The sequence below is a fragment of the Hemiscyllium ocellatum genome, chromosome 4 (genome assembly GCF_020745735.1).
Source record: "Hemiscyllium ocellatum isolate sHemOce1 chromosome 4, sHemOce1.pat.X.cur, whole genome shotgun sequence".
NCBI lineage: Eukaryota > Metazoa > Chordata > Chondrichthyes > Orectolobiformes > Hemiscylliidae > Hemiscyllium > Hemiscyllium ocellatum.
Window position 1 is genome coordinate 27,724,888 of NC_083404.1, and position 14,964 is coordinate 27,739,851.

General features: G+C 41.1%; 1 protein-coding gene across 1 annotated transcript in view; it reads right to left on the reverse strand.

Annotated features, from left to right (window-relative positions):
* enpp2 (ectonucleotide pyrophosphatase/phosphodiesterase 2) overlaps positions 1-14,964 on the reverse strand; it is a 103,372-nt gene that overhangs the window by 20,464 nt on the left and 67,944 nt on the right. The window contains exons 19-23 of the mRNA XM_060822830.1: positions 8,259-8,428; positions 6,111-6,159; positions 5,761-5,900; positions 4,600-4,735; positions 85-162 (exon numbers count right to left, since the gene is read on the reverse strand). Of these exons, the coding sequence (XP_060678813.1) occupies positions 85-162; positions 4,600-4,735; positions 5,761-5,900; positions 6,111-6,159; positions 8,259-8,428 (573 nt within the window). The remainder of the gene's footprint in view (positions 1-84; positions 163-4,599; positions 4,736-5,760; positions 5,901-6,110; positions 6,160-8,258; positions 8,429-14,964) is intronic.

Here is a 14,964-nt window from a genome sequence, read left to right on the forward strand (position 1 = left end):
TGTCAGCCTCACAAAATCCAGCTCCAAAGGTCAGCTTAATTTATCATTTTTTCCCCTTTTAGCTTTGCAAACATTAATACTCACTTTTAAATGCAGGATACATTGGAACAATATTTGAAGTTAGAAGGGCATCATATTTAGCATCAAGCGATGAACCAAGAGCTGTAAAATAAGAGACATTTCTAGTATAAAAAACATTATATCTGAAAACAAAGTATAAAAATTAGCAAATCAAGTAATCTGTGTATTTTGAAATACATCCTTTTGAAATACAAAAGAGAAGTTCCAAGAATGATTAGTGATTAGGGGTGGTATAAGACGGAAATAATAATTAGGAGGAATTGTATAAATGAAATTTTCCAAAGCAGAAATTGTTCAATGTCATTTATGAAGTGTCTACACATTTCAACCAAATTTGTCCCTATTCTGACTAAAAAGACAAGCAGAGAGTCTGCTGCTAGAAAAGCACAGCAGGTGTTCATTCAGGAATGGATGAAGGGCTTTTGCCCGAAACATCGATTCTCTTGCTCCTCGGTTGCTGCATGACCTGCTGTGCTTTTCCACCACCACACTCTCGGTTCTGATCTCCAGCACCTGCAGTCTCACTTTCTCCTAAAAAGACAACCTATTAGGATTCAATCCTAGTCTGATATTTGTATTAAACTCATTCCTTTTCAGCCTCAGTTTGATAAACCACTAAAAAGGAGGCAGAGTATTTTTTTTCTTCTGATTGGATCAGAAGCCTCAGTTGTGAGCAATAATTGCAGAAATTAGATTATTTGATTATAAAAGTGGTGAATTAAGAGGATCTTTCAAAATGACATAAAATAGTAACCCATAAGAAGGTTTCCACCTGGAACACTATCATTTTTAAATGCTTTTAAATGCTCAACACTTATTGCCCATTCTTAATTGTCTCGAAGGTGGTAATGGAGAGCTACCTAGTTTGTGCAGGGGAGGTACACCACTGTGCTGTTAAGAAAGGAATTCCAGAATTTCAACCTAATGACAGTGGAGAAACATCAATATGTTAGGATTTTGTGTGGCTTAGAGCAGAACTTGCAGGCAGTGGTGTTCTCATGCATCTGCTGCTCTTGTCCTTCCCGGTGATAAAGAGTGCATCTTTGGGCATTACTGTAGTTCATCTTGTAGATGGTACACATTGCTGTCATTGTGTGGCAGTGATGGAGGAGGTGAATGTTTAAGGGACTGCATGGGATGCCAATCAAGTGGGTTGCTTTGTTCTGTAATGCTACAGTACAACAGTACAAAAGGTTAATTTAAGTATTAAAAATATTGTATTTTCTAATCTCATGTTCAAGTATTCCAATGTTCAAATATTTTGGGTGTGGAAAGGTTATCACTGATGCAAGGTTATTATGCTGAAACTTCAACTTCTTGCTGCACAGATGCTGCTTGCCCTGTTGAATAGTTTCAGCATATCTTGTCTTCGTTTGAGATTTCCAGTGATTTGCAAGTATTTCTCACCATCTGCACTATAATGTGGCAAAAATCATCTTTTATAGACCACACCAAATTATCATTCCAAAGATTCAATCAAATGGGTTCGAACCCATCTAGTAAAGACAAAAATCTGGCCTATGTTCTCTCGATTTAAATTAGGAAGAGCGAGTTTGAAACTAACTGTTCTGGGTTAATGCCTCAATTCAATAATGAGCAAAGTAATCATTCAACATATTTTTAACACTTTCCCATCCTCAATCTTCTGCTGTGCAACAAATACCTAAACAAACACACAAAGAAAGAATCTGTAGTCTGCTCAGCTCTTTCACCATTTAGTAAGATCATGGCTGATATGATTTTAACCTCAACTCTCTCTTTCTGCATTTGCCCATCATCCTTCATTCCCTATCTAACTATTGGGAGAATCAAGTGTTAAAACATTATCTATTTTATAGGTTACTGCTAAGCTTTTGGTATTCTTCATTCAGAAAGTATAGTGATATCATTGGAATTTTTAAATCTCTTTTATTACATTTAGATTTATCATTTAATTTTTATGACTATTAGAGTAAGAAATGTTGGTGCTTGCAATTTAACATTTATTCATCTGGAATGGTCACATTAAGGCTAGGCAAAAGCTTCAATTGTCCTGTCAAAAAATGTGCTGCAATTTTAACATCATAACAACATCTCCAACTACCCATTTTAAATATCTTTCAGTTGGCCTTGGTATAAATGTTATTCACATGGAGACTAGACAATTTGTAACAAAACCACAATTAAAGTTTGGTAAACAAATGACAAAGCAATGGAATATTCTGGTTTTAGGATATGACAGTGAAATCAATTTGTCCACTTCAATTAGCTGCGATTCATACACTGCAATCACAAACCAGGAAACTAAGGTGAGTCTCGGGAAAGTGTTTTTCGGAAAACAGTTCCAGTAAAAAAACTGGCTTCAGAGACATTCAGTATCAATTCTTCACCATATAGGAACTATCCTTGGCACATTTTGAAATGATTGATAATGTATTATTTATTACGTGACCTTGCACTGGAATAGAAAGCAGATCTGGGATTAGTATTCACATCACATTTCAGGAGTTCTCATACCAAAATCCACATTCTGGAAATAAAAAAAACTGAATAGTAAAAAGCTCCACATATTTCTAGTCAGTTAACAACATGCAAACCTTTAATTTTAATTGCAATGGTGCAAAGCAATGATGCTGTATGGTACTATTTGAAACGATATCAAGTCACCTCCAGTAAGCCTCAAGAGTCATACAGCCATAGTGGTTTACAGCTTGGAAACAGGCACTTCGGCCCAACCTGTCCATTCTACCCAATATTCACATTTACATGCATTTGGTCCATATCCCTCTATACATATCTCAGCCATGTAACTGTCCACATGTTTCTTCAGTGACAAAATTCTACATGTCTCCACCATATGGGAGATCTTTAAAAAAATCCTTCTCAAAGCAGGAGTGGTGTGAACAGAACTTTGCACTTACCATTTTCAAAATAGGAGTTTCAAAAAGTCTTTCAAGAGCATTTCCACTTCACTGGATATCTAAATAATACATTACAACCCACCAAGCTCAATAAACAGAGAGCCCTTTTTAAATTACTTCTGCTGCTGGCGCTACTGCACAGGATCACTCTTGTCTTCAGAAGCTGGTGGATAGTACTCTAGTAAATCTTGTTTTGGATGTCAACAACCAAAAACATATTAGGCAGTAATGGAACAAGCAATAACTCAGAAATACTATTTTTACAGCATTAAATTTTGTTAATTCTTCACAGAGAGCAAGGAAAGAAATAATTTTCCATTAATGTAAAAAAAACTTTGTCATAGTTCTTTAATTCCGTTTCCAACAGCTATCAAAATCATCAGGTGCGCCTAAATTCTCTTCAGCCAATCCAGACCTCTCTCAAACATTTGGAACAAGCAGGCTGATAAATACCTTTGGAGGTGCTGGTTGGACCTTTCACAATTTACATAACTTCTAACTTTAAAATAAACCTTGAATCAAACAAATCATTCAGAAACCTGTGTTTAAGCTGTGTAACCTGGATTTTTCCCTTTGCCAAGGCTCAACAATTAATCTTAAATGCAGCCACTAGGGTAATGAATGAAGCTGGAGCATCTTTCTATCGCTGAGTCACTTTAAACCCACTATGAAGATGGCAGAATCAAGGAAGTCAATGCCAATCCAAATATTACAGATAGAAATGTAATTTTCATCCCAGAAGTAAAATTACTGTTGGTTAATGAGATAGCCTTAAGCATTTATGATAAAATAACTGTTTATTAAAAAAGCTTTATTCAATGTATTTTGATTATCATTCGATAGTAATAGACCACAGAACCTACGCTATATCATGGTTGAAAATGAGCAGCTCTATTAGGGTCTGACTGCCACAAGATTGTCACAGACAGCCAGTAACTAAGCCAGGACCCTGACATGCTTGGTGTACAGGTGCAGGTGGGTACTACAGATGCTGGGGGATTAGATTCAAGATGAGAGTGGTGCTGGAAAAGCACAGCAGGTCAGGCAGCATCCGAGGAGCAGGAAAATCAATGTTTTGGGCAAAAGCCCTTCATCAGGAATGAGACTGAGAGTCTTGGAGGTGGAGAGATTAATGGGGGCGGGGGGGGCGGGGGGGGGGGGGGGGGAGAGAGAGAGAGAGAGAGAGAGAGAGAGAGAGAGAGTGAGGGCTGGGGTAGCTATGAGTGCAATAAGTGGATGGAGATGGAGGTGATGGTGATAGGTTGGAAAGGAGGGTGGAGCAGGTGGGAAGGAAGATTGACAGGTGGGACAGGTCATGAGAACAGTGCTGAGGTGGAAGGTTGGAACGGGGTTAAGGTGGGGGGGAGGGGGAATGAGGAAACTGGGGAAGTCCACAGTGATGCCATGGGGTTGGAGGGTACCGAGGTGGAAGATGAGACGTACTTCCTCAAGGCATCCAGTGGTGATGGAGTGGCGATAGAGGAGTGTACTTGGTGTGTACTTGGGATGAATAGTGGCAGACTTTCAGTTAAGTACTGTAGATTTACCAATGTTACGTTTTATCATTTATATCTATCAAATTGCCTGCAAAAAGGTTATAGAAAACAAGTGGACTTACTGGGAGGATAAAGAAATCCATAGGAAATGTGTCTGTCTGCTCTATAAGCTGAACAGGTTTGACTGTGAGTTGCAGAGATGCGTATATCAGGTCTCACACAGTTGTTCAGAAAGTCTGGAAGGTTAAACAGTTCCACCTGAAATTGGATGTGAAAGACTCTTTACAATAGTATCAATACGGTAATTTCAAGGAGTTCTTCCAACAAAAAAAGCATTTACAAAAAAATTCATTTTATTTTGATCATCATAAAAAAAGTATCAAATAAACATCTGTATCAGGGCATTATTGTCACAAGACTGTTATAGGACCTGAAATTGTTGTGCTGGGCACTGTAGGTCACTGCCAGTTTCTGCTGGGGCTTAATTCAGGCAGAAAACAGTCCGTCCTAGTCCCAGTCTGTGTAAGAGACAGGCTGAGCTGAGAGAAAGGACTCCAAACCTGCGTGATTTCACAGGCATGACCTGCACCTACACCCAGAAAATTAGCAGAGTGATACACAAAACAAAAGCAGTGATAATAGACCTGGGCAGTAGCCTAGCAGATCCGACCAGTTCACATCCCCCGCCTCCCCCACCACCACCCCCAACCTCCCCACCACACCACAAAACTGGGATTATCACACTAGAACACCTGGTCTCCTTAGTCAGGTGGATATCACAAAATGCACATAAAGAGGTGGTCCTCTAGTCCCGCGATTATTCAAATATATGAACCCTGTCAATCATTCCCACTTTGCCAGGGTCAATGCAAGAGAGATACAGGTGGGCACAACCAAGTTGTTGGGCCTGCAACTTTAGAATGCCTTTGACTCGAATGTATCATCCATTATAGTGGCTTAAAATAAGCCATTGTTTCAACCTTATGATCCTGGATATTTTGTATCAATTGACATTAGAGAGACACTTGCCAAAGCTGACTGGAATTATTCATGCATTCTTGTAATTCAACAATAATTTACCATTGTTTCTTTCCCACACTGCCATCCATAAAACTCTCCCAACATTCAATAAGTTTTTGTATCCATTATGGTGCAGAGGTTAAGTATTAAGGAACAAAAAAAAACATATTTTAGTTCAGGAATGTTATTTCAATATTGAGACTGTCCAAAACTGATATCACTTGCAACACCCACAAGTACTCTTTAAACTGCTGAGCACGAACCTGTTTTGGAACCGTGTATGAAGTCCAAAGCGGCATTGAGAACGTCTCACTATACCCACTTACGTAACCTTGATGATGTAAGATGTAGTACTTAGTACGGTACAGAATACCAGGGCGACCATAAAGTAGATGCCTGTTATCTACAGGGGAAATCAAGAATGCAATAGGATTAATATAAAAATAACATAGCAGCAGAAACTCAAAACAAAGGCTGTGATTTTTTTCAACTTGGAAAATTAACTACATTAATGAATAATTACGAGGCATTTTTGTTAATAGCTCTCTTTTGTTTTGTCAGTTTTATAATAATAATATTGAAATTGATGTACTTACAATTCTAAAAGCCTTACCTTCTATTCCCCTGTGCTGTAGGCGTTTGTTCAGCTCATCTCCTCTGTTCTAAAATAATTAAAATGTATAAATGTCATTAAACAGTAGATTTTAATATGCAAATAAACTAATCAGATTCTGCTGTATATCTGAGAATTTTATTACTCATAAACTGCAATTACTAGATGGCAGAACTATGTACAAAAAGAATCAAAGGCAAACATTCCAATTCCAGTTTTAACAAAAGGTAAACGGTATTGTGCAAAGGCCAGGGTAAAGAGGACAGGGTATGGGCGGCACAGTGGCACAATGGTTAGCACTGCTGTCTCACAGCGCCTGAGACCCGGGTTCAATTCCCGACTCAGGCGACAGACTGTGTGGAGTTTGCACATTCTCCCCGTGTCTGCGTGGGTTTCCTCCCGGTGCTCCGGTTTCCTCCCACAATCCAAAGATGTGCGGGTTAGGTGAATTGGCCATGCTAAGTTGCCCGTAGTGTTAGGTAAGGGGTAAATGTAGGGTTATGGGTGGGTTGCGCTTCGGCTGGTCGGTCTGGACTTGTTGGGCCAAAGGGCCTGTTTCCACACTGTAAGTAATCTAATCTAATCTAATCTAATCTAAAGACACACTCATGAAGGCACTAGCCATTGAGTCAAGACCCTTAACTCCCAGCATCACACAAATTGTGGAATAGTGATTCCAGTATGAATCTGGTGGGAATGATGTGGAACTGAATTTCAGATAGGTGGGAGTTACTACTGGGACACTAAGCTGATATAAAGTGTTCAGCTTGGGACGCTAGCCAAAGTTTGGGGGGGGGGGTGCAGAGTGTTAGGGACAGATATGAAGCAGAGAGTTTCCACTTTGTTGTTGATTGGGGGGAGGGGGTGGGGGGAAATGGAGGGTGGTTGGGATTGTACACCTGCATCTCCTTTATCACCAGTAAACGTCATTCCCAAATTAACTTGCCTGGATTTCTTCCGGGTCAATTTTTCTTTCCACTAGACTTCATTCTGGCATCCGTCATCATTACAACAATCCCAAATAAAGGTTGCATTGGGGTCAGGATGCCATCATCAGGTCTTAAACATTTCACTATTCACAAGGTCCTTGCTGCAACCTCAGACAATTGAAATGGTGACAGCAGAGATAGCTTGTTGGGAATGCAGCAGGTAGCATCCCTCTGTCATTTTAGATAATAGCATTCCCCACAGGCAGGTGGGTTTAAAATCAGGACTTTCATTTCTCCAAGATTGGTCTAAGTATTGAGTATAGGAGTTGGGAGATCATGCTGAGGCTGTACAGGACATTGGTTCGGCCACTTTTGGAATATTGCATGCAATTTTGGTCTCCTTCCTATCGGAAGGATGTTGTGAAACATAAAAGGATTCAGAAAAGATTTACAAGGAATTTGCTAGGGGTGGAGGATTTGAACTATAGGGAAAGACTGAATAAGCTGTGGCTGTTTTCCCTGGAGTGACAGAGGCTGAGAGGTGACCTTATAGAGGTTTATAAAATTATGAGGGGCATGGGTAGGATAAATTGACGAAGTATTTTCCCTGGGGTCAGGGAATCCAGAATTAGAGGGCATAGGTTAAGGGTGAGAGGGGAAAGATATACAAGGGACCTTCCTGAAGAAGGGCTTATGCCAAAACGTCGATTCTCCTGCTCCTTGGATGCTGCCTGACCTGCTGCGCTTCTTCAGCAACACATTTTTCAGCTCTGATCTCCAGCATCTGCAGTCCTCACTTTCTCCTAAGGGACCTAAGGGGCAACGTTTTCACACAGAGGGTGGTGCGGATATGGAATGAGCTACCAGGAGAAGTGGTGGTAGCTGGTACAATAACAACATTTAAAAGGCAGCTGGATGGGCATATGAATAGGAATGGTTGAGAGGGGTATGGGCCAAGTGCTGGCAAATGGGACTAGATTAGGATATCTGGTCGGCATGGACGAGTTGGACTGAAGGGTCTGTTTCTGTGCTGTACATCTCTATGACTCTAAGATTAATAAATTAATGATTAAATGAAGGATTCTAATACTAACATGTTTTTTAGTTGTATCGAGAGCTGTATCATTGAAGATATTCACAATAATTGACCAGGTCAAACATTATCTCAGCAGCTCCAAAATGAGCAAATAGTTTGAAAATGTAAATATTATTTTCTAACCCTCTCATCACATGTGCAACCCAAATCATTCTGAATTGCTGAAGCAGCTACAATATGGGATGGTTTAGCCACTTCATCTGGTATCGATGGTCTGAATGGGGGGTTCCGCAATATATGGTTCATGCTGCCATGGGTTCCATTGTTAGGAGCTGGTTTCAGTCCAAGAAGGTCTGAAAGTGAAAGAAAATATTGACTGGTGTAATTTTCATGTTAATGACACGTGGTGGCAAAACATATCATCAACCATTGAATAGGCTTAAACAGATCTTCTCCAAGACTAATTTTCCTGGTAAATCTAAATGGATTTCTCACATTCAAAAGCCAGACTGTAGTGATTTGCGTAGCTTAACTCAAGTAGTTAGGGTCTGATATTGGATCTCTATTCTAATAAACTCATGCTTATTTTCAAAGCATTTCATAACCAACAAAAAATGATTACTGCACCTAAAAATTAGTCTAACTCCAAGCAGACAAACAGTGGTTAAGGCCATTCTGCTAATCTTAAATGAAAATGGGAATCACAGTGGATACTTTGCAGGACCTTTTGAAACATAATTTGTGGGAATGCTGTCTTGTAAAATTTCATGCAGTGTGGCTAATTTGTAAGAAAAAATAGTATGTATTTAAAAGAAACATTTAAAATAGAAACAGAAGAATCCTACTCCAATATCTTTGACACCTTTAGTCTCTAGGAATCTTATAATGCTTTCTTAATTCAATGATTTTGCTTCTATAGTCTTCTGTGGTAGAGAATTCAACAAGTTCACTACCATCTTTATAAAAAAATTTCTCTTCATCTCAGACTCTGACCCCCCCCCTGTTCTGGACCAGTCAGCCAAGAGAAGCATCATGTCCACATCCATCCAGTCCGAGCATTTCAGAATGTTATGTCTTTCAATTAAAACCCCTTTCATTCTTCTAAGTTCTAGTGAACACAGCCCAGTCAACTCAATCTTTCCCCATACGACAAATCTGGAATCCGTCTGCTGCATTCCCACCATAGAAAGCATATCTTTATAAGGCCAGGAGACCAAAACTGCAAACAATTCTCTGAATAATTAGTATTTTTTGTAAATATATTTATTAGCAATTTTTTTTTACTTTACAAACATAAAATTATTGAAAATAATCAATAACAAATATCAGTATAATAGAAAAAAAACACAAATTACAACTACTATCTACTAACTACTAACGTACCCTATAATACAAAGCAAACCCTAATATTGTGCAAAGCAACACCAAAAAAAAAGCATAAAAAAGACACAAAACACAGAACAGCTATGCTCAGTGCAAAGCACCCAAACAAAGGAACGGGAGCATTGTATATATATTTTTATATATATATATATATCTGTATTAACTTAGGAGACCCCCTCCAGGGCCCAGGGCTTGACAAATCTAACCATCCTAGTTAAACAAATGCCCTAGTTAAGATAATTGATAAATCTATATCCAAATTACTCAAGTAGGGCTGCCATGTCTTATAAAAATTGTCTGTTGTGTGGTGCACCATGTTTGTAAAAAGGTCCAAGGGAATGTGCTCCATAATTAATTTCTGCCATCCCAGCAAGCCCGGCGGGTTCTCAGACACCCAGTTCATCAGAATATTCTTCCGTGCACAGTGTGCAAGAATATTCAATAGTTCCTTCCCATGCCCGTCTAAAGATGGTAAATTCGATAGACCTAAGAGGAGAGATATCGGATCTACTTTGACTTCAGTCCTCAATACCCTCCCTATCTGTCCCGCCACAGCGCTTCAATAAATACGGAGCCTGTGGCATGTCCAGAAGCAATGGGTAAGAGTACCTACACTTATTTTACATTTGGGGCACACTGGAGATGCCCCTTTTTTAAACTTTGCCAGACGGTCTGGTGCCAGATGAGCCCTGTGCAGAACTTTTAACTGTGTAGCGCATGTCCTGTTACAGATTGAGATCTTTCGAGTATTCTCCCATATGTTCTCCCATGTTTCAGAACAGATCTTCACTCCCAGCTCTTGCTCCCAGATCTCACATAAGCGGTTAATATCCTGCCAGATCCTGCCACCCAACAGGCGACAGAGGGCACTAACCGAAAGGGTGCTTGTGGACCGTAGCAACAACCTCTCTGTATCGGGCTTATAGGGCTTAGTGAGAAGTGTAGTCTTCTTCTGGATGAAATCCCTAACCTGAAAAAAATGGAAAAGATCTCTGCTGGGCAATCCGTATTTGCGACTCAGTTGCTCAAAGGACATCATAACCTCCCCCTCAAACAAGTCTCCCAAACTAGAAACTCCTCTCGCTGCCCATAGTTTGAACCGAGTCCATCATCCCTGGTCAGAACCCTGGCATGCCAACTATAGGTGTAAGTGGTGAAGTCTTGGATAAACAACCCTCACTTTGACGCATCGCCCTCCATGCCCTGACTGTACTAATGACAATGGGGTTCCGGCAGTGGTCCATAACTGTCCTCATCTTATCCATGAAACACAGATTAATAAGAAGGCACTTTGCCTGGGAGGCCTCGATATCCAGTCATACTGAGTTTGGATCATTACCTATCCAATCGCAGACAAAGGACAGCAGGGAACTCAATTGATACCTCCTGATGTCTGGGAAATCAACTCCTCCCCCTCCATGAGGCAATTGCAATTTAGTAAGTTTGATGAGGGGTCGCCCACGATGCCAGACAAAGGAATCAAACCACCCCATAAGCTGCCACAGCGTTGACCTGGGAAACATTATAGGGAGCATATGCATGGGATAAAGCAAACGTGGAAGAACATTCATCTTAACGAGAGATATTCGGCCCAGCCATGAAATTGGAAAAGCCTCCCATCTCTGGAGATCTCGCCTAATATTGTCGAGCAAGTGAGCAAAGTTAGTCCGAAATAACAGATCAAACTTAGGGTAATAAAAATGCCTGTATCAGAACCCTGTCCGTGACCACTTAAAAGTGACTTAGGGCCACCTTCAACTTCTGGTATATCCTTCAGGTTCCCCAAAAGCATAACCTCTGATTTTGCAAAGTTAATCTTATATCCTGAAAAGCCCCATATGAATTGATACATTGTATCAAGTGGGGTACGGAGGTCACTGGGTTCGATCAAAACAGAAGGACATCATCCGTGTACAGTGTAATCTTGTGTGCCCTCGATTCCACTTCTGGGGCGGTTATGTGGATGTTCTGACGAATAGCCTCTGCCAACAGCTCTATCGCCAACGTAAACAACAATGGTGAGAGGGGCAGCCTTGTTGATGACCCCTACTAATCCTAAAACTCCCAGACTTCATCCCATTAGTGATGACCGCGGCCAGAGGGTGGCGATATAAAACCTCTATCCACCTAGCAAAGACTCCGCCCAACCCAAACTGTTCTAAGACATAAAAAAGATACGGCCATTCCACTCAGTCAAATGCTTTCCCTGCATCTAAGGAAATGACCAAACCCTGAAGTGATCGTTGCTGACAAGCTTGGACCATATTCAGCAATCTTCTAATATTATTAGAGGATCTACGGCCCCTTATAAAACCTGTCTGGTCCTCTTAAATAATATGGGGTAACACCCTTTTCAATCTCAGCGCTAATATCTTAGACAGAATCTTGAAATCTGAATTTAATAGCGAGATGGGCCTGTATGAGGTACAATCCTCAGGAACCTTCCCTTTCTTAAGAATTAGGGAAATATTAGCTTCTCTCAAAGATGATGGTAAGTGTTAATGCATATAGGAGTCTCCAACATCGGCCCTGACAGAATCCCTATAAACTCCTTGTAAAACTCACCTGGAAGGCCATCAGGGCCAGGCACTTTCCCACTCTGATGTTGCCTAGCTGCCTCCTGTATTTCCTGAACTGTCAAGGGGGCATTAATGAGAGAGGCCTGTTCCAAGGTTACCCCTGGGAGATCCAGGTTCTTAAAAAAGCTCTCCATTTTAGCACTCCTGTCCTCGCAACCTTCAGACTGATACAATTCAGAATAAAAGCTCTGAAAAGCCTCATTTATCTTTTAGCAACATATGTAAGGACCCTGGCGGTGTCTCTGATTGCAGTAATGGATTGGAGAGCATGGTTTTTCCTAGTCAAGTACACTAAATACTTCCCTGGCCTATCCCCTATTCGAACAGCCTTTGTCTTGCAAAAGCAAGTTCTTTCTTTGTGTTTTGTGTCAGTATTGAATTCAAGGCAGCCCGAGGGCCGTGATCCACTGTAGCTTAGTCACCAAAGGCCGTGCAAAATGTGCTGCCTCAACAGTTTTCAACTGCGTCTCAAGTAGACGCTGCTGTTCCTCCTTCTGTTGTTTCCAGCTAGCTGAATAGGAAATAGCTAATCCCCTAGCAAAGGCCTTAGCAGTCTTCCATAGCACAGATGGACTACTAGCTGTGCCTGACTTGATAGTCAAGAATTTCTGAAACTCCTTCAAAAAGTATTCCACAAATTTGAAATCCTTAAGGAGAAAAGGGTCCAAACACCAGTGCTGCAAACCTAGCCCCTCACTCTTGGCCTTAACCTCCAAATATACTGCTGTGTGATCAGAGATAGCTATACTGCCAATTTTACAACTCATAATCGAATCCAGAAGGGCCGAGGGAGCCAGAAAGAGGTCAATCCTCGTGTGACATTTATGTGGGTTTGAAAAAAAGGTGAAGTCCACTGTCGGATCCAAAAGACAATTAAAATTCCCCCCCCCCTCAATAATAATGTGCTGTGTTCTAAAAGCACTCAACTTAGACAAAGCACTTATCAAAAATTTGAAGGGATGTGCCAGAGGACAGTAGACATTTAAGATGCCATATTCCTCCCCATGTACCAGGGCTTTAAGTATCACAAACCGTCCCTGCTAATCTTTCACCTGTTCTAATAATGTGAACGGAAGATTTTTCTGGATAGGTACCGCCACTCCCCTACTTTTAGTAGTAAAGGATGAAAAGAATATCCAGTCATAACCCCCCGTTGTAATTTCAGGTGTTCCCCATCATCAAGATGGGTTTCCTGCAACAAAGCGATATCAACCCTTTCCCTCTTAAGGCTAGAAAGCACGTTTTTCCTTTTAACAGGCGAATGACTTCCCTTAATGTTCCAGGTGTACCATTTAATAAGACACTTAGCCATATCGCCTTTCAGAGATCCTTGAACCCCTGGCAGGGAGAACCCTGCTTACAAAGTGCCGAGCATAAGTAAATAAAGACTCACAGATTCGAAGAACTATATATACAAAAACTACTCTAATCATAACTATAAACAACTTTTACTACCAAAAAACTATAAAACCTTGAATGGAAGACTATTCCCCTGCCCGTACAGGGCACTCACCCAACCCAGCCCCTCCTTTACAACTCCATCAAACACAGACTGTGCCCCAGCCTTAGGCCAGAAAAAAAAACAAGGAGATGATCCTTAAATCAATAGAAAAAAAGACCAAAGAGGTAAAAACAATGACTGCAGATGCTGGAAATCAGATTCTGGATTAGTGGTGCTGGAAGAGCACAGCAGTTCAGGCAGCATCGAAAGTGCAGCGAAATCGACGTTTCGGGCAAAAGCCCTTCATCAGGAATCCTGATGAATCCTGATGAAGGGGTTTTGCCCGAAACATTGATTTCGCTGCACTTTGGTTCCTGTCTGAACTGCTGTGCTCTTCCAGCACCACTAATCCAGACAAAAGACCAAGTAAAGATGAGCACTCCACCCATCCCTGGCTTCATGACATCCATATTTGTGACTAAAAGAGAAACAGAACAAACAAAAAAAAGGGGGAGAGACAACAAAGAACATCCACAAAATTTCCCATCAGAAAATCCAGTTATTTAAAAAAATAAACAACTTATTCCAAGGTCTTCTCCCCCCTTTCCAAAAAGGAAATTATTAGGGAGAAAGAAAGGAATTTTAAAAAAAGGAAGGGAAAAAAATTGAGAAAGATAGAAAAGAGAACAAACATTAACCGTATTCTTCAGGCCAATCCGTCTATTTTAAAGTGTCTAAAAAATTTTTAGCTGTATTTGCTGAGTCAAATTTATAAACTGTGTCCTCATGGCTGAAATCGAGCACTGCGGGGTAATCATGGAGTATTGAATGCCCAGGTTCCTCAGCCTCTTTTTAACTTCATTGAAGGACTTCCTCTTTCGAAGAGAACTCCTGGAAAAACATGATTTTTGATCCCTTGTACAGCAGTGCCTGAGGATCTTTTCCCAGGGATCTGGAAGCTTCTATGATTTTTTTGCTTGTCCTTATATGAGTGGAAGTGCACGAGGACCCAGCAGGGGTGCTGCACCAGCCCTGACCTGTGCTCTGTAACCCGATACGCCCTTTCAATCTGTAGCCCACTAGACTCGATGTGAAGGCCCAAAAGCTTCGGCAGCCAGTTTTCAAAGAAGCTGACTGGCTGCTCACCTTCCTCACCTTCAGGGAGCCCGACAATTTGGAGGTTTATCCTCCGACCTCGATTTTTGAGGTTGTTGATATGGTCTCGCAAGGCCCGCACCTCTCGCTCCAGCGCCTGGATCCAACTGGATGAGGACTCCATTGCAGCTTCCGAGGCCTTAGTTCGACCCTCCACTTCCTCCAGCCTCTCCCTGAGGCCCTGGATCTCCTGCTCATGCTTCTGCAGCATTGGTGCATTAGATTAGACCTGGGCACAAATCTCCCCACGGACTTCCTCAATCGCAGCCACAACTTTCAAGGTAAGCCTCACCATCGCCGCAGCCAATTCCTGAGAGTCTGTCAGGTCCCC